The sequence below is a fragment of the Primulina eburnea genome, chromosome 18 (assembly GCF_022965805.1).
Source record: "Primulina eburnea isolate SZY01 chromosome 18, ASM2296580v1, whole genome shotgun sequence".
Classification (NCBI taxonomy): domain Eukaryota; kingdom Viridiplantae; phylum Streptophyta; class Magnoliopsida; order Lamiales; family Gesneriaceae; genus Primulina; species Primulina eburnea.
The window spans coordinates 31,598,552-31,618,797 of NC_133118.1; the positions used below are offsets into that span (position 1 = coordinate 31,598,552).

Sequence of the window (20,246 nt, forward strand, 5' to 3'; positions counted from 1 at the left end):
AACGATGGTTTTATGTAAATCATCCCTAATATAACCACGATTTTATAAATCTGTTGTAAATAATCAACGACGACGGTTTTTGAGACGGAATTAAAAATTGTTGCTAATCTCATTTGCGACCGTTTTGTCCGTCGCTAAGCAGCACGTTTTTTTGTGGTGAATTATCCAGATAACTGATCCGATAATTTTGTATGTAGAATCAATGTAGAAAATACTACTTACTTGAAATAGCTAAAATGAGACAAAATTAAACAAGACAGAATGAGCACTTACATTAAAACTTGATGTATAATTAGGATTACCTCAGTTTAAGAAATTTCAGTTGTTGATATCATGAGAGCGTTTATTGTTATTGTTCTATTTTATGTTTTCAATCTCTTTTACTATAGATTTCATTGATAAATTATGATGTGAAAACATTTAATTCTTGAGTGGGTTTTATGTGAGACAATCTCACATATGTTAATATGTGAGACGTGTCCATCTTACTCATATTCACAATAAAAAGTAATACTCTTAGCATAAAAAATAATATTTTTTCATATATGACCGAAATAAGAGATCTGTATCACAAATATGACCTGTGAGATCGTCTCACACAAGTTTTTGCCTTACTTCTTATGTTCTTCCCAAATTGTCATCCTCACCCTCCTAAATAAAGGATTTACCAAAAGAAATGATGCGTAACTAATTATTTAATCACAAAATTTTATGTGAAACTGTCTCACATGTCAATTTTATGACATTTATCTTTGATTCGACCAATTCATAAAAAAATATTATTTTTATATCAAAAATATTTTTTCAATACAAATATAGATCAGATCAACTTGTCTCGTAATAAAATCTACGAGGAAAATGATAAGTTATAGTGATTGTAAATTTGTAATACCAATATATACAAAAAATTAAATTTAAAAATTATTTTTTTTAATGGTAGGCTGTGGATTCCAAATTTACACAAAGCTCTAGTTCGCGCCAAACTGTAGGCACATACGTATATAAACCCGAGGACTTGACCAATCATTCACCATTTCTCCGGCGAAGCGAAGGCAGCTGAAAAATGGTTCTGCTATGCTTTGTTCTGGATCTTCGGACCATACCACCTCCACATCTGCAAGATTTGAAACAGGTATACTTGCGCCAATATGGAATGAAATAATCGAAGAAGTTAGTTAAATCGGTTGATTTTTTGATCGCGTTCCCTGAATCTCGACATCCGAGAAATTAGTTTGTGGATCGGATACTTGTTGAATTCGATTTTTTTTCAATTTCTGGCTGCTTTGCTAGTCATTGATGATGCTGGGGAATTACTGCGCACTTTCATCGTCAAACTGCAATGAGAGGTCCCGTGCCACTGAGTCGAAGCCCCTGCTAGATCGCATTGGACTTTACTATATCTTCACGGATGTGTACTGGTGTTGCGATGAGGTATTCTACTCGAAATTTTTCTCTTATGCGCGATTTAGTTTATCAGAGCTAGTATATTAATTATTTTTGATGCTATATCCGGCTAAATTGAAGCCGATTATCGTAGTTTATGGTGTGCATGGATTGACTGTATGAATTCAACTTTAAGCTAGTAGCGTGTTTTTCTATGCTTTAGTGAAGTTATTACTTGTGTCTGGCGATATTGTTGGAGAACATAACCTTAACTTTTGTTAAGGTTGTGTTTGAATGGATGGATTCAAGTGGATTTCCACGTTTCAAATCTATTATATCCATTTGATTCAAAATTAGAACGAAAAATTTGAAATTTCAAATTCAAATTGTCAACTTATCAATTCCAATCCATAGATTTCTTTGACTTGGAATCCTCCCATCAATCCAAACACAACCTAAGGTTTTTTGTTTGGATTGACATTTTATTGCTTTTTTTCTCCACGGGATCTCGTTGTGTTCATATCAGTGTGGCTTTAGAGCTAACAAGTTTAACATCTTCTATGACTATTTTGTTTGTCTGATTATTTTCCCCTGCAATGAGGATGAATGATTTCGAGATCTCGCACACAAAAGTAACCTGCCTTATTTACACAAGTCTAAGGAGGTGGAACTACTATTGTGACAGATGAGGGTTGCTTATAGCCCACAAGGAGACTTCGATCTGCATGCCTTTCACCATGCTTTGAATACTTTGCCCACTGACAATTTCACTGCTGAAGTTAATGATTTTGAATCTCTATTCTGTGAAGGTACTTATTATTGCAACTCCCTGTTGGTCTCTCATGATAAGTACGAAGTATAATCATGCATGCTTAAATTAACTACCCTTATTCCCAGTTGGAATGATTGCTAATTGTGATGATTTTATCGCAGAACTAAAGCTAGAAGCGGTTCTAGATGAAGTAGTCTTAAACTCATTGCAAACTTCTGAGAGAGCTATTAAAACAAAAGTAATAATTATAAGTTCTTGTTTCATCGAAACCCTGGACCATGGGACACGAGATGCCATACTGGTCAGAGATTCCACCATTGTTTTCAATTTACTGTCTTTCTTAATAACCATATTATATTCATTAGTTGGTAGATATTTTAACAGGATACGACGGATCAAAATGTGTCCCTTGAGTTTGTTTTCTTGGAGCGTAAAGCAAGCCTCTTTGGTGATGTCACTGTGAATATCAACCACGTTGTAAATGAGATTGGCGACCTTAGGAACTGCAAATTTTCGACATGTATTCCAGGTTAATACATTGCTATTACATGATATAACTCGTATTCTCAATGTCATCTAGATCTTACTCTCACTAGTTTAACGATATAAAGTTTCTCCAGCATATCATGTGATTGTGGATAACACACATACCATGTTATACAGATACCATTTCTCCTCTCTTTTTTCGTCAAGTCTGAATTTTTGTCAGGTAGCAATACCTTCATTTGGATCCCTATTCTGCTAATTAATGTTAGCACAATACAACTCACAAATATATTTAAAATCACATTAATGTGTCTTTTCCACATAATTATGGAAAAAGAGAGAGCTAATGGCAGGCATCTTGTAGGCTTATTGTTTAACTTCCATAACTTGGTCAGAGTCAAAGATGTCTTGGAATTTTTATTAATATGTACACCACTCGTGAAACACCGTGTTTGAATTTACAAGGACCTAGTTCTGGTCGCATGAAAGAAACTAAGGATAACTGTTCGGAGACTATAATCATATGTCCATCACAAAGTTTCCGCTGAAGTCGTAAACATGTGTCCGGTGTTTTTGCTCATAAAAAATGTATTTGCAGATCTCTATGTACTGTCTGGTCTTGCAAAAAGATGGTTTCAAGAATTAAAAGTTGAGAAGGAAGAACAACTACAGGCTCGTTTCGTCTTCAAGATCAATTTTTTAGGCTCTCTGAACCAGTTATCCTGCAATCTGTTCACATTTTTCCACCCAATAATTGATGGATTCATTTTTTGCAAGGTATCTTCATATTTTATTCACTGTGACGAAATGTTTACATTGTTATCATGAAGTTTTAAGTCCAGAGTTTATTTCATGATCATGTGATTTAAATAGGAAAGAAAATCTAAATGCAGATATCAATTTGTTAGCGTGTATTTCCTTTCGGAAGTTCTACACGTAGTCATAGTCATAACTGTGCTAGCCTTGTTAGTAGTATGTCTGTATGAAGAAATTCCACTACTTACGTCTCATTGAATGCTACAAAGGATATTCCATATCAGAATAAAGAGGGTATATTGTTCTTAGCTTTGTGATAGTTTGAGCAAAGAGTCTCAAGAAGACAGGTAAATGATTGCATTTTTTCCGTGCTCTATAAATCAAAAGATTCCAGAGCTCTTTGAATTAATAGTGTTTATCTTAACTTGGATATGTTCCCTTGTTTACATTGGCTCTGTTTTTTGCATTAATATGACATCCATTATGCTTGCTTTTAGCTTTTATTCAAATAGACTTGCAGGTGTCACGGCATTCCAATAGGCCCCTCAAAGTTAAACCTATCTCAGATGTCTTCTCGTTGTCCAATAACCAACGATAATCTTGAAACTTTAGATATATGGGAGAATTCTGTTGAGATTGGTGAAACGACCCTCTACATGCCTTCTTTCTATAGCAACGAGAAACTCCAAAAAGTATCTTCACCCATCAACTTCAATGTCATTCAGAGAACAGATTTACGTTCTCTAAGTGAAGGTAAATCTTTGAATAAGGCATCTTTTTATTGGAATACATGTTATTGAAGCTTGTGATGGTTTTCACAAACATCAAGGATGAGCAACAAGCATAAATCTTATATACTCTATGTTGAAACTCTTCCGCTTGTGCTTTCTTTAAGAACGGGTTGAGTTTCTATCCTTGAGGCTTGATTGAGACAAGATGAACTTGATGCCTCATTTCCAGTAATTTTAGCCTTCCAACCAGGTGGTCCTCCAATAAAAGTCGTGTCCAACTTATTTCGTGAATTTTGAATTCAATCTCTATTTGCAAGTTCTGCAGTTAATTATCCGCGTTCAATTGCATTTTTCACAAGCAAATGGAAAGACTTCCATTGGCTAATCTTAGAGACAAATAGCAGTTCTCATTCTTGTTTATTTCAAAACACCCTTGAAAGAAATTTCATTTTGCATGTGATATATCAAACTTTGTTTTTAATCTGTCTCCATCTATTTGCTGGTTATGAAGGGCTACGTATTATCCAGATGGATGGTTAAATTATTTATGCTATGCTTGTTCAAGATGTGAAATCATGAACTAGGGCAAACCAAACACCAGAATTTAACATTTCCTTTTTATGCTCTCTCTAGAACCTTCAAGACCCAGTAAATTATCATTAATCTGAAAGAAATATTTATTGGTTCATCCATAAATAATAAATGGTTCACTTGCAACACATGCTAACCCGTCAATCTATCTGTTCCTGATAGGGGTAATAAATGGCACTACCTATCTTGTTGCTCCATCAACCTTTCCTAATACGGATGATATGGATAGGTCAAAGCTCAACAATCAAGGTGCGGATCAATAGATTTACAGTATTCTCTATGAGTTTGGTGGTGATTTCTTTCACTTTTGGCTCATTTTTTGCAGTCTTTCAAGCAGTCTGCGGTGTTCTAGCTTCCCTTGATCAGGGCTTGGTTTGCTCTTCTAATTGTAATCTGGAAACTTTAATGGAGACCTCATTCAAATGTTATTATATTCTTTTACCTTCGGAGAAAGGGTTGATGGTTCTTAGGGTAATGGATCTTTCAACCCCTCTTTGATTTTGTGATATTTAATTTGTCATTCTCCTTTTTCTTCATCTATTTTATTATTTCTACTCTCTAACTTTCTCGCATAAATCTGTTTCCAGAAAGTGCTCTTGGATACTCTTACATTTTCAATCTTTCACGGTCTTGATATTTTTTTCTTTTTAACCTTTTAAAATAGTTTTGGTCTGCATTCATGATTTATTTTCATACTAAATCTTACGAAACTCCCCCGATCAAGAATTGACTAATTACACACCAGAGATAATGACGGAGGGGACGGTTCATAGGATAAGAAAAAAATCGCTATTGTCATCAAATAGTATGTATATTCGATTCCATTTTCTTCATGTCTGACTCTGTTTTGGAATCATATCATTATTTCTGAACTTAAATCTACATTTAGATCTTCGACGAAGTACTTGTTTTAGTAAAAGAAGACAGAAGAACTTATTTAAATTTATTTGTTTGAGTTAATCATTGATTTATGCATTTATTTTTTCTATTTCTTCACGATACCCGAATACATCCAAAGGTTTCAACGTAAGTATCATAGGATTAGAAAGGAAAATCAATTTCAAATAATTTGCTCTCTTCAATGTTCCTTCAATAAAGCCTAGATAAACACATAGTAACTATAAACACAGAGTACTTAACTTTTAATTGTTTTAAGAAAGTTTGCATGATCGACTTCCTTTCTCTTGTCCCCTTAACATGCAGCGGCTTTTAGCCTCAGAAGAATTTCTGCCCATCCCTGATACCAGCCATCTTGTTCACTGTGATGGATATAAAGAGATTGAAAACACCGTTCAAGAGTCTCTGCTCAAGGTTAGATATGGATTGTCACAATAGTTTTTTTGTCACTCATAAGGCACCAACGTTTTATTATCTGATATCTATTGCACAGCTATATACTTGTAATTGATGAATGAAAGGGAGTCCACAACTATTAATTTTTTCATATATACACATAAAGACGGGCGTGTTTTTGTAATATAGAATTAAATAAGACATCCAAAGTTATGTTCTTCGTGTTGATATGCATGTTTATATTTACTTGCATTCTGTTGACATATCAATATGGCCATCTGTTCAAACATGTGAATCATTGCAGTGACATTCTCATTTGACCTCAATTAGGATAGAGATGGAAAATTTAGCTGCATTTTTTCCTGAAAGTAATCATGTTTTATCATCTTGGGATGATAATAAAAGGTGAATTACCATTCCCAGATAGAAATAAATGAGTACGACCCTGTCCAGCATGAGAGAGGCTTCCATCAAGAAATGAACTTGCTTGTAAAACACAGCCTACTAGTTAGGTAAATCATTTTCTTCTCTCTTATTGTGATGTTCTTCACATATAATTTTTCTGTTACAGTTTTATTTTGAAATTTTTTACTACTGTTTTATTTGGGATGTGTTATATTTTTTATTTTAATTAATAAAGTGACTCCACAATTATTCTTTTAAAATTTCATTTTAAAAATATTTTTGGTTAGATATTTATTAATATAAATTCTACCACTTTATATTGAATGTATTATTAACTGTTTTATTTAATTTTGGATCATTTGAACAATACAAAACTAATTTTGAGTATTTTACACATCGTTTGTGTTTCTAATAAAAAAAGATTTGAATTCTAAATATGCACTTTTGTTAATAAAAAACGACTTTTACCATTAAAAAAAATAAAGGTCCTTACTCCCAAAATGACCCATTGTAGTCCTAACAGAATGTGATATTCAGTTGCATGGCTTGCGCTTTGACATGTACAATGCTTGGAATAATGAACAAAATATTTAAGTTTCTCGAGCCTAGGCTCTTCCCTTTTGGCTGTGTTTATTGAAATAAAATCAGCAGGATCATTTCCTGAACTCCTACTTTGTGTTACTCATTTTAAAGTTTTGTATGCAAGAACCATGTGAAATATATTGAAGATCTCATTAACACGGCAGGGTAAAACGCCCTGAAAGAAAAGAGAGTTCGGAGGCAAACTTGAACCCACAAGAAAAGACCATGGCATGCTTAACAAGGGATAAATGGAAACAAATTGTCGTCGAAGAACTCCCTGACTCAGATTCCTTCCCTTGTTTATCCAACTCAGAGAGAGATCAACTGGATACTTCATTAAAAAATAGCAAGAAATTAGATGAAAAAACTTCAAGCATCCTTGAGACTGGAAATCCCCAGGGAGATTAAGAGACAAGCAGTTCCATCTACTACCTCAAGCAATACTATTGCTGATGTGTTTCCGCCAGCAAAAAGGACACTTATACCTTTCGAACCCTCTAATACTACTGCAGTCCCAAGTCCAGTAGCTGGTCAGCTGATAAGACCCAATTTCCAGAGGAAGAAAAAGGATAAGATAGCTAAAGAACAATCTCATGCATAGCTCTAGCCTCTATGTAATCCCCATAGATAATAAGGTTGGTTTCCCTCTTCTACAATAAATTTCGGCTCAACTCTTGCTCACAGGTTTCATTGCCGGTAAAGCTTGTACATGCATTCTACGTCGTTTGTTAATAATACGAGGTATGACATGCACAACAGATATACTTCGCAAAATTTTATAATACTCACTAGTAACATCTTACATTGTTTTGGTCATCAATGAGTTTGATAGAGATGATTAAATGTAGTACGTACACTACGAGCACTGATTCGAGTAAAACATTGAAGCAACGAGAAGGAAATACATTCGTCTGAATTTTCAAAACTTTTTATTGGATGAGCAGGAGTGCACAAGAAGGAAATTGTATGATATAGGAACGGCTTTTGTCCTTTAATTTCGATTATTTCTTCCCTTCCCCTTATGTTACCCTAACAAGATGTGTAAATTGTGGTCCTTCCATTTTCCGTCTCGTTCTATCTTGGACGATCCATCCAAGCACACTAAACTACAGATGAAATCACGGGAGCTTGGAATAGTGAAGAGAAAAGGAGAGGAAAGAAACTTATGACATGGGATGCAATTATAAAATCATGCATTGTTGCAGATGGTGACATATATATTTAATGTAAAACTTTTCATTTGTTATCTTATCTGAAAAGAGTAATAAAATAACTATTGTTTTTATAATTCTCGTATTGAAACCAAACACAGTGTTCAATCTTTTCTTGAGCAGACATTTTCCATTTCACAACTGTGTCTGTGTTGCATCTGTAATAATGATTAGTTGAAAGCTGCCCAACTATAGAGCAAAAGTTATTGATGTTTTACCTAAGTCAGCCACTATTGTCCAATCTTTTTATTTAGTTGACATATCCCATTTCAATCTTGTATTACCTGGAGTCCCTTAGTTGAAGGCTGCCTGATTAAAGCGTTGATATTATAGTCACAGTCTGACCAAATATTTTAGGTGGCATTAACGAAACTCAAAGCAATTTTCCAAGTTCAAAGTAGCTGAGATTTGAACAAATCAAGAACGTGCGAAAAGCTCTTACTTTCATGGGGAAAAAAACGTAAATAGTACATATACATTTATCGGGATCAATATCTAAATGGGGTTGGTGTTTTGGGCAACTGTTCGCCATTTCCAACCCCAATACATCACTATTATCATTTGTAGCACCACTAACAAATAAAACTAATCAAATAGGCCCCCACTAAAATCTTAGCTGATCAAAAGATAGTTCTTTATGAGGTCACAATTTGGAAAGAAATCACCTGTAACTATGTACTTCTAAAAGGAAAAAAAGGAAATTTTAAAGATAGATAAAAAAGCTTTAATCATCTTAACTTTCCTCCTCCAACGTTAGTGGTAGTCCATCCTAACGCATTTTGAATTTGATCTGGCAATAATTTATGTACAAACCAGGTCAAAAGTTTTCTTTGTGGAATTCGAATTTGGTGGTAGTCTTGTGTGAAAAATCAGAGGCCAACTGTCTTAGCTCCTTCACTGGTGGTGGTGCCCCGCAGTAAAATACTCCTGTAAAATGTGATAAGGATTGATATTGAATACATCACCAATTGCAGCCTCCTATGTATGAAAAACTAACATAAAGAAACTCACCAACTCTTGAATTTGGATGATTAAGGGCGATGCGTTTGTAGACCGTACGCCAATTAGGCTTGGCGAAGTGGGACTTAACCCGAGTTCCTGACACGACATCCACTCCATTCTTGGCATGGTTGAGTGATTGAAGCATGGTGATTAGAGCAGAACGAGCATCACCCTCTTCATACACACTAGTACAATAGTTGTGCATTTCTATTACTCCCTTGTGGTCTGTTTCAGCTGCTTCATTCATCACGCCTTTAAACCAATCAAAGGAACCTTGTTCTCTAGTAACCCAGTAGAAATAAGCTCTCCTTGTCTTAAAGTTGTGTCTCCCGCTCCCAGGTCCCGATTTTCGTTTATTCGTCAAAGGGCTAGCATTCGGAGGCGTGTTGTTGCCGCCTCTGTTTCCCTCCTCCAAAGAATTCTCTTCCTCCTCCATTGCTTTCATATTATTCACTATGTCTTTGACGACACTGATCATCGGTGTTGCACCGATTCCAAGACCCACAAGCAGCACCACATCATAGTTCTTGTAGTCCTGTGTTGGTGCTCCATATGGACCATCAATTAGAACTTTGGGAAAACTGTGTCATAACCACAAAATTTTGGAAAATTGTCAGCGTCATAGTGATTGTGTAATGAGTAAGTTCATGAGAAATTTACACAGCAATAGACAGAATGCACATTTCATTGTTCCATTTTTGTTGAATGTCACCATGCAATATATATTTCCAAACATTGTGGTATTTACTCGTCAGATTCTTGATACTGTTTTTTTTTGTTATTATTGAATGGTGTTGCCTTGGTACGATGATTAAATTGTAAGTGACTCACTTTGGATTATTCTCTCCTTGCAAGAAGTCAGCCCTAAGGAGCCCACTTTTCCCCGTTGGTGGTGGCTGGCAAACCTAACAAAAGATCAAATAATGCTGAGACCATTAGCAACAAACATGTGAAGGACTGGAATCCTATATAGATGCAAACAACAGGAATTCTGCCATCTCTCAGGGTTAATTCTACAGTGTTTGAACAGGAATGACACCCAAGTATGGTAGATTTTACAAACATACGTAAAAAGGACAAGTTTCCATTATAAAATATGTTTGAGTAGTTTCTTGGGATACTACATTTTGCAAGAAAGTTAAAATAGCAAACACACCCATTTCTGTTGTCAATAATTGATATTACATTCCATTGTGATTATTATTAAATGAAAGTGGGGATATCAACATTTTCTTTAAAAAGAAAAAACCAGTCATACAAATCAAAGTGGCTTTCTTGGTGGATGTACATGGTTCACTAGGAGTGCCACTCTAATTGCGTGGAGGACCTATTGCCTTTTGATAAAAGGAGATACCACATGAAAGTATCTGTTCATAGGAATGAGAGTAGTGCTAGTGCAAGTGCAAGTGGGGGTAATCGGTCAATCGTTTAAAAAATCTTCTCATGTATAATTTTTCTACAAATACAAACTGTGTCTATATAATAGTTTGGAATGATTAGTTTATGATTTTGGGTGCAGGATCACTTTGAAAAGTTGAGCCAAGTGTTCCCCATTGGTATTTCTTATGATTTTTGTGAAGGAAATTTACCTCAGAGAAGACGACTTTAAGTTGCCTTGTCCAATCACCAAGAGTCCTAATGTGGACACTCACATGATCATCTCTAGGAGCTGAAGTAATGGAGAATGGGTGCCTGTAGAAAGTGGAGCACTAACATTCGTTATCTCGATTTTCCAAGCTTTGATCATACATTAGCAATGTAAAGATAATTGGTAATACAATGTATAGAGTGATATTGTTTTGAATGTACGTACCATTCAAATGGAGAGACTGCTGCACAGTTCACAAAAATGTATTGTCCACTTTTGTATTTGAATCCTTGTGGCTTTGACATGTGAAGTGTTAGCACATTTCCTGGGTAGACAGCCACCTTCATATGGCCAAACAGTGCTCATAAATACCACAGAAAACTTGGAATATACCGAAAAATACTAGAGATTTAAATGACCCTTTCTGTGCATTCACCTTTAGGATCTTAACAGCCTTGATACTTGACCTGAATACTCGAATCAACCTTTCTCCGGCATAAAGTATGATAGGAACTGCCAGATACATCCATGTCTGCACGTGCATGCCATATTATGTTGTAGATCATCATCCAAAATAAGCAAAATACTAGTCACTAATTAATTCTTATTGGAAGATAAGGTACTTGGTACTTACAGTTTTCATGTACCATTTGTGTGTCAAATAAAGCTTGATACTATGAATAAGGAGGAGGCTATACACGATAACGAATAGGTGATGTGAATACCAAAATGCATTGAATCCTGTGAGTTTGTCCAAAGGTTTTGGTAAATGAATTTTGTTCCTTCTGAACCAAGGTGATGCTAATGTGAAGGCTATTGCCATTAGAACCACCATTATGATTCCTGTCACTCCTTCCCACCCCTTAACAAAAAACCAATAGCTCGTTGGTTGGTCGCCGAAGAATTGCTCCATGGGCTCGTACTCTTCTGGCGTTGCGTGCAGAAGACGAGGGAAATCACATGCCAAATGGCTAATGACATGTACCCCAGTTCCCAATGCAATTGCTATGGCAATTAGCTGCAGTTTAAACAATCTTAAATTAGGCCAAAGCTGCAAAATTTATGTGAAATTCACAAATCTTCTATTTCATTTAGGTAACAATGATTACACATGACTCGTTATGATTCAGTAGAATAGCAAATGCAGCAAGCAAGTGTGACCAAAACCATAGATATCCAACTTACTTTGTGAAAGTTCAGATTGTCATCGAATGGAACAGCCTTGCCTAGTTTAGTTTTGTTCCTAAGCCAGGTGATTGTGTTTCGGCACACCGGAAGCAAAATCAGCGCCATGTTTAGCTTTAGAGTCTCGGCTGCTCCTTTGGCAAAGCACACACAGTGGCCCATTACTTCGAACGCCGCTTTATTTTTGTATTGCACATACTTGTAAGCAAACAGACCAGCCATGATTCCAATCCATATTGCCATCACCCAAACTCTTTGCCAATTATCTACTAAAAAGTACTTAAAATCTCGGTACCATCTCTTTACAAGATAGTCTTGAGTTGGCTTAAGCTTTTCACTGAGCATTTTGCTCAAGTTCCGGCTATCAGCTGCCCGCACCGACTGGCTAGGACCTTGTAGTAACAGCATCTCCAAGTTTTCTATCTGTTTGATGAGTATATATACATATTGTTATTTTCCTTCATCGGATACAATGATGCTTGTTTTATGCAATTGAATTTGTGAAACATGTCATATTCGTATTACCATGATATATCCGAGTTCATTGGGGTCTAGTTCCTCCATGATTAGTCTTGCATATTCATCAGCTTGCTTCTGAATATTTGACAGCTTATTTGCAGAAGCACTCATGGTAATAATCTGCAAGAGCAAGAAAATTATAATGTTTTCAATGCATACATGCTATCATCGATCACAAATAATAGAAAATGTTAAGCTCAAAAAGTCAATGTGAACACATACGTTGAACACAAACAATTGAAAATTATATTGATAGTAAAAAATTCTATAAAAAAATAAAAAAAATAAAGCCCCATACCTCTCTCACTTCCTCTTCTGTGATCCTTCCATCAGCATCTTTATCAACCCTGCGTTGAAATCAATGTCATTCGTTTTATTTTCGGAATGAAGATCAATAAATTACTATCTTCTGATATCCTTACATGTCAAAGAAAGTTTGAAGCCGAGAATCGAAACTTTGATCAGAAATTTGGTCCCAAAACTCTCTTAGTTGTCCCTTGTTAATGGAGTTGCCGGAGATATTCCTCCTCCGACCAAGCGCGTCGAAAAGCTCGCCGGCGAATTCCTTAGACTCTTTGTTCATGCCTACACATAATATAGACCCCATAAGTTTAAAATGAATGGATGTGTAAACGAGAAACACGAAGCTGCATAAATTTATCATGCGAAGATTTAGCTTTTGGAATTTGGTTGCTGAGAAAATTGGTGTCTTTTCTTGATTTTCTTCTTACCAATGCATTCACAAAAAAGTGAACGGGGCAGCAACCCGTTTGTCTTATCCGTAAGCTCATCGAACCGCTTCTCCACCCCAGCCCAGGCGGCGCCACCATCTGTCTTGCTGATAAACTTCAGCCCCTTGAGAGCATGCGCGGTGGCGGATTTCGTCCGGTCGAATCTCCCAATCGGATGTGGCCTTCGTGTAAGCGAGGCCAAGCGCTTAAGCTCCTGCGAAACCTGCCTGAATTTCGACGAAGCATTTCTCACAACTGATGATCCAATAGAAGACCTCTTCTCCAGTCCTTTTGCCAGTAGAGCCAATTCAGGATCCTCCACGTCGACCCCTCCGGCCGTCTTCACGCTGTGCACGGCCACCGAGTCCTCCCGGACGTCGAGAGTGATCTCCACGTAGTCCTCCATGGCGGAGGCGGAGGAGGTCGTGGAAGTTTCCGGGAGGTTGAAACGAGCACTTTTTCTGCCACCCCGCTTGTTCAGCGGTCCGCTGTACGCTGTCCGATCTCCGGTGGCTACATCCATGTCGTGGTGATTGTTTTCCGGCTGCATATGAAACTTATATCACAAAAAGTAGTATAATGATCTGTATGTAATGCCTGGTATACGGTGTATACTTGAAGAGAGACAACGGATTTGAACAAATATAAATGGAGATTTCGAGAGACTAATTTTCTTGGCCTTTTTTCTCTGTTCTTACCAAGTCTCGAGCTTCTCTTCTTTAAAAAGGAGAAATGGAGATGTGTGTGTGTGTGTGTGTGTGTGAAGAGAATGAGTTATTTAAGGACTTTTATAATATCATTTGTGCCGCAACACATATACGTACAAATACCCAATATTCATGTTAATTTGATATATTTTGATGTAAAAATTTGTACGAGACGGTCTTACTATTCGTATTTTGTGAGACGGATATCTTATTTGAGTTATCCATGAAAAAATATTATTTTTTATTGTGAATATCGGTATGATTGACTCGTCTTACAGATAAAAATTCATGAGACCGTCTCACAAGAGACCTACTTATATTTTAATGGGTCCTCTTAAGAAATCTCATTCGGTTTTTCATAATTTTTGAGAAAGTTGCAATATTCATGTTATTTTGTAATTTTTTGTTTTTGTGACAGACAAACTCACAGTTGTTACCTTTTATTACGCAGTAAGTAAACTCTTGAAGTAATACTTGCAAACTACGTTGGTCAAACAAATTACCAAATCATGTGTGATAAATTCGTTCTAGAAGGTATTGATAAAGAGAATCGAACTCCTGATCATTGACCAAATACTCACTAATAATTGGGAGGGACATCACATTTTTTATTTTCGAATGAGACGATCAATCAATCATATTAAATAAAACAAAAACTGAGAATAAATTCTAGAGTAGGTCTCTTGTGAGACGGTGTCACGGATCTTTATCTGTGAGACGGGTCAACCTTACCCATATTCACAATAAAAAGTAATACTTGTAGCATAAAATGTAATATTTTTTCATTAATGACCCAAATAGGTATCCGTTTCACGAAATAAAACTCATTAGACCATCTCGCACAAGCTTTTGTCTAAATTATATCCATATGATGTATGATAGACTCACCAACTTATATTGATTAATATTTTTGTGCTTTTCTTTGCCATATGTGTCGCTGCATCCACATGGCCTATTGTTTGACAATCTCAAAAACCTTAAATTAATCAAATTTACTTGCCTAAATATAATTAGTAGGAAAAAGGATAGCACTCCTTTACCATACTCGTGACCATTCTAAAATCGAAAAACGATAAATTTTATTTTTGGTCATTTAACTTATAAGTATTTCATTTTTTATCGTGTTATTTTTCATCGAAGTGCTGATATGACATTAGATACGACAACAATATTCGTCATCATGCAATCATTTTTTCATGTACAATATAATTTTTTGATGTTACGTCATCACATCTAAGTGGGTGTTGATGCATTTGTGTTTTTGTTCAAAAAATAAAAAAACTTGTGAGTGTTGTTATTGTTATTTACATCAATATAAAGTCAATCATTTGGACTTTAAAAAATAAATAATCTTTCAGAATGAATGATTGTGCGTAAATTGTTGAATAAACAGTTAAAATATTTTTTTAAAAAAAACCGAGTGTTTGTAATAAATGAACATGTTAAGAGTCTGTCACGACGATCTCACAAATATTTATTCATGAGACAATACAATAAAAAGTAATATTTTTGACATGAAAAATAATATTTTCCCATGAGTGACATAAATAGAATATTTGTCTATGTTGCGATGCAAATGCATGTATATATAACAAATATTTTTTAAAAAAAATTTGAGACCAACAAAACTTTAATTACGGAAGGTATAATTGTTTTTTGTTAATTATTTTAAATTTTGTCGCTGTCCAATTAAAATTCCATCAGTTTGTTGCCGAAAGTTGACTGAAAAAATTGTTTTCTCCCTTATTTTGAATATTGTTCATTTTCATTATTTGACATGCATCCTTTTCATCCATTCTCTAGATAATATTTATTTTTATCTAGCAAAAAATATATATATATATATATATATATATATATATATATATATATATATATATATATTGAATTAGACACATATTATTTATAATTATTATTATTACAATGAGAGAATTGCTTTAACGTGAGATTAACTCACGTATCTTTTATATTGATAGAAATTTATGTCACTACGTCGTTACGAGTGTCGGTGATTTAACTTTTATATGTATATAAAAATAAACTTTTTTATCACATTTTACTGTGCTAGTAGCTATATATGGGTGCATCTCATAAAAAATCTTCAAAATATAATTTATTAAAAAAATTATTTGGTCCCTTTTCTAAAAATTATTTTATATTGGAGAATGTTGAATTATTATCCTACGTTAATTTATCTATAATTTGGTGACGGAAATATCGTTAATCAAAGTATCAATCAAGAGTTGTTTAGCTATAATAATAATATTAATAATTAATTACTTTTCAATATTATGAATTTCGATTTCCATATTTGACATCTAAGTAGGGCCCGTCGGCTATTTTCAAACGTATTTTTCAGAGGTAGGTACAAAATTTGTCTTGGTACAGGTCTATCTCAGCAACAATATTTTTTAAATAAAAGATAAAAAATTATGTGAGACAGATCTCTTATTTGAATCATTCATGAAATAGTATTATTTTTTATGCTAAGAGAATTACTTTTTATTATGAATATCGGTATGATTGATGTGAATATCGATAGAGTTAACCCGTCTCACATCACAAGAGACCTACTCAATATAAAATTAGAATCTCAATTATCATTTGTGAAAATTAAAAGTTTTTATAACATTATGAAATATTTAAATTATATTTTATTTTATCGGTTTTAAGCAAATCAAGTTTGTATATGTTTATCAACATTTTACAAATAGATTCAGCCATTCAGGTTTATTACAATTTAGTCTCGAACTCGAAATTTAATCTATCCACTGCGAGTTTTATGAATTTGGAGCACAAAGTTTGTACCAACTGGCTGGCATAAATCAATGGTCAATCCCCAAACACGGTTATGTGATTTTGGATCCGTTTTGAAAATTAAAGATTTCTATAAAAACAACATTGAAAAAGACCTCGTCCAATTGAGGGAGTTTCTTGTCACTTGCCTTGTCGTTCGGCCCACACTAAATAAATAAATATTATCTTATAATTCAATATATATATATATATATATATATATATATATATATATATATATATATATATCAATTTTGATATGTTGAACATCTACCGTGCACACCTATGTGAGCATCGATGAGGTGTCACTCACTCATTGGATGTGATGAAATATAAAAAAATTGTGCATCCGTGACACCTCATCGGTGCTCACATAGGTGTGCACAGTAGATGTGCAGCATATCAAAACTATATATATATATATATATATATATATATATATATACACATTTATCATCATATTTCAATCTTTTATGAAAATTAAATGGGAAAATGGAAAAAAAAAAGTTGGGTGTGATATTTTATAATCTTCTTTTTGACTTATTGTGGATTTGTTTTGTCCACTACATGAAATGGGTCAGAAGCCGAATCAAATTAAATCCTTATGTTCTTTATATTTTTTGTATTCTCATGTCATTTTTTTTAATTTTATGGAGTTTATTTTGTTGTGACATGGAAGTTAAATATCTCCGTAATTGTATTATATTTTTCATTTAGGACATAAACCATCATCGCTTTGTTTTCGGATTTTACACAAAATGCCTTAATTATATTAACTAACGATCTTTATCTTGATTTTCCAGTGTGGAATTTTAGTTGTGTTTCCAACAATTCTCTCCCTCAAACGACGTTCCATAATTATTCTTATGGCACAATAAGTGATATTAAAGTAATGCTCTAGATCGAACTATGTGGATGAAATCCTCAAAAATCATCAGTTAATAAAAGTGGGAAGATATCTCCATTACTATGATGTTTTTTGAGTAAAATCCAAAAACAAAGCCACGAGTATTTATACTCAAAGTGAGATACGCGACTTCAATGACACAACATATTTAATTTGAATCATGACAGGACAACTAATAAGATAATATATTGAAAAACAAGAACAACATAATTATTTTTTTTAACTCTAATAATTATAAAATTGAGTAAAAATTGTGGAATCCTGCAATGTTGAATCTCATCTTTCGCATTAGTCTATTTCAAACAACAGGCCAAAAACAACTCGTCTTCCTTTCCAAAATCTTACTCACACATGCTTTCGATTATTCCATCTTTAGGACACGTAAAAACGAGTCGAGACAGCTAGAGGAGAGATTGAATTTTTAATATTAAAAGTTAAAATTGCTTATATATTTTATGTTAGGATTATAATTTTATGTTTTCAAATACACTAAAATGCACATCTTTATGGATTATTATGTAATTTCTCAATTATTATTTTTATTTATTAGCGTAAAATAGAGCAAGTAGACAACAATTTAATGAAGTTTATTTTTTTTTCATAGATTTATAATAAATTATAGGCCAAAAAAATCTGTAATTAAATAAACATTTCTAGATAATCCAAAAAACATGTAGGTGAAATTCATAAAGTTGTTCGTTCTTATTGAATTGTACAACAAGTGGCATTCAATAATAAGTAGTACACTCGTCAAAAAAAAAAAAAAATAAGTAGTACAAATTTCAAGAATATTTATATTTTATTTATGAATAAGTATCTTGTGAGATGGTCTCACGAATCTTTATCTGTGAGGCGGGTCAACACTATCAATATTTACAATAAAAAGTAATACATTTAGCATAAGAAGTAATACTTTTTCATTAATGACCCAAATACAAAATTTGTCTCACAAAATACGACCCGTGAGACCATTTCACTCAAGTTTTTGCCTTTATTTATGATATTATCAATGCTAAAGTTTATTTATGTACACTATGTACTATTTACTATATATATATATATATATATATATATATATATATATATATATATATATATATAAATTAAGTCATTAATTATTTATATGAATGAAACTTACTATTTAGACAAACTAAATTAGTTTAAGTTACTTAAACATTAAAATATAATGCTTTTATAAATATATTTTTGATTAAACAACATAATATTTTAAAATAAATTATAAGAAGTATTTTAAACATATTCCTTTTTGAGAAAGGTTTGAATTAGATTAATTGGAGATAAAATTCGGACATGCAAAAATTACGTTAAAATGGTTACATATTTTCCAAGACATAGTTAATAAACTTCTTATTTTCTCTTTATCTAATTCTTTCAAAAAAAAATGTTACATACTTTCTAAGATGTAGTTAATATGATTATATATATATAAAAAAAAACTAGTAAAAATGCTATTAAACGTCAAAATTTGACTACATATTCGAAACAACCGAAAAACGAAAACATGTTTGATGCGATCAAAAAATTCGCACTCATTAAATACTTGACCGATATTCGTGAATCGAATTCTTCAACAGAAAAGAACAGAACCATCAAAAAATATAACTGTGTATCAAAAAAAAATAATGAAATGACTCCGGCTGGAACGCTCAGGTATGTATTAGTTCTAGTTGTAGATAGGGGCATGTCCTCAGAAAATTGCATCCAATCAAGGGTCAAGATTGACGATTATTTTGTGTTCCAATTCTCGAAGTATGACAAATTCAGAGATAAAATAAATGTATTTACACTATATACCATCGAGTTTGACTATTTAATTTGCATACAATTTCTTAAATTGGGGTTTACTGGTCAACCCTGTTGAATCCGGGCGGTACGCGTACGGGAAAAGTAAGAGCACACTGTTTGGGGTTCGCTAATGGCGCACCGATCTTGATTAGCATCATTTAATTACGTAATCCCAATGATTAAGCTCCCACATTTAGTTTTCACATTCCAAAAAAAAAAAAAAATGAAGTAATGGATTGTTTTTCAAATGTTTATTTTAAGATATAGTAATAGTATGTGATAATAATATGGCCCCATCTCACGTAGACTTTGCCGCCTCCACGTAATAATAATTAGAGTACCGACGTACGCGTTACATTTTTGTATAATATTTTTTATATTTCATTTGATTTATATTAGTGAGTGATTTTGATGTATGAATTAAAAATATAAATATAAAAAAAAAGAAAAAAAAATACCTAAATAAGAATAGAACTTACAACTTAAAGTTTAAAGATTAAAAACTTTATCCACCGAACAACAATAACTTACATTAAAAGTTTAACATTTTATTAATATATATTATTATTAAACAGAATATGACACCAAAAGTTTAGTAACTCAAACTTAATAATATAATAATAATAATAATAATAGTAATAACACACGAGTTTGATTTATTTTAGCAACATGTTTTTAACTAATATGTTGTTTAAATATCATGTAATATAATTTATTCGTTCAACGTGATTTACAGAATATTACGTTACGTCCAAGATTTATTCAATATGCATTCGAAAGATTACGACGCCTGGT

The 20,246-nt window shown here is 33.4% G+C and overlaps 1 protein-coding gene and 1 pseudogene across 2 annotated transcripts; one reads left to right on the plus strand and one right to left on the minus strand.

The window, feature by feature from the left end:
• Positions 1–1,032: 1,032 nt before the first annotated feature.
• Positions 1,033–8,216, plus strand: LOC140819042 (uncharacterized; annotated as a pseudogene).
• Positions 8,217–8,636: 420 nt separating this feature from the next.
• On the minus strand, positions 8,637–13,998 carry LOC140819041 (respiratory burst oxidase homolog protein C-like). 2 transcript variants are annotated; one of them, XM_073179054.1, is made up of 13 exons: positions 13,934–13,969; positions 13,236–13,779; positions 12,927–13,089; positions 12,803–12,851; positions 12,511–12,624; positions 11,986–12,408; positions 11,435–11,818; positions 11,237–11,332; positions 11,026–11,141; positions 10,802–10,904; positions 10,044–10,117; positions 9,222–9,793; positions 8,637–9,137 (listed from the first exon to the last, which is right to left on the minus strand). In XM_073179054.1, the coding sequence occupies exons 2-13, from the start codon at positions 13,756–13,758 to the stop codon at positions 9,028–9,030; spliced, it is 2,727 nt and encodes a 908-aa protein (XP_073035155.1). In that variant the 5' UTR covers positions 13,759–13,779; positions 13,934–13,969; the 3' UTR covers positions 8,637–9,027. The 2 variants fall into 2 exon arrangements, with proteins under 2 accessions (XP_073035155.1, XP_073035154.1); XM_073179053.1 differs by having other exon boundaries at positions 13,236–13,998.
• Between the last annotated feature and the right edge of the window lie 6,248 nt (positions 13,999–20,246).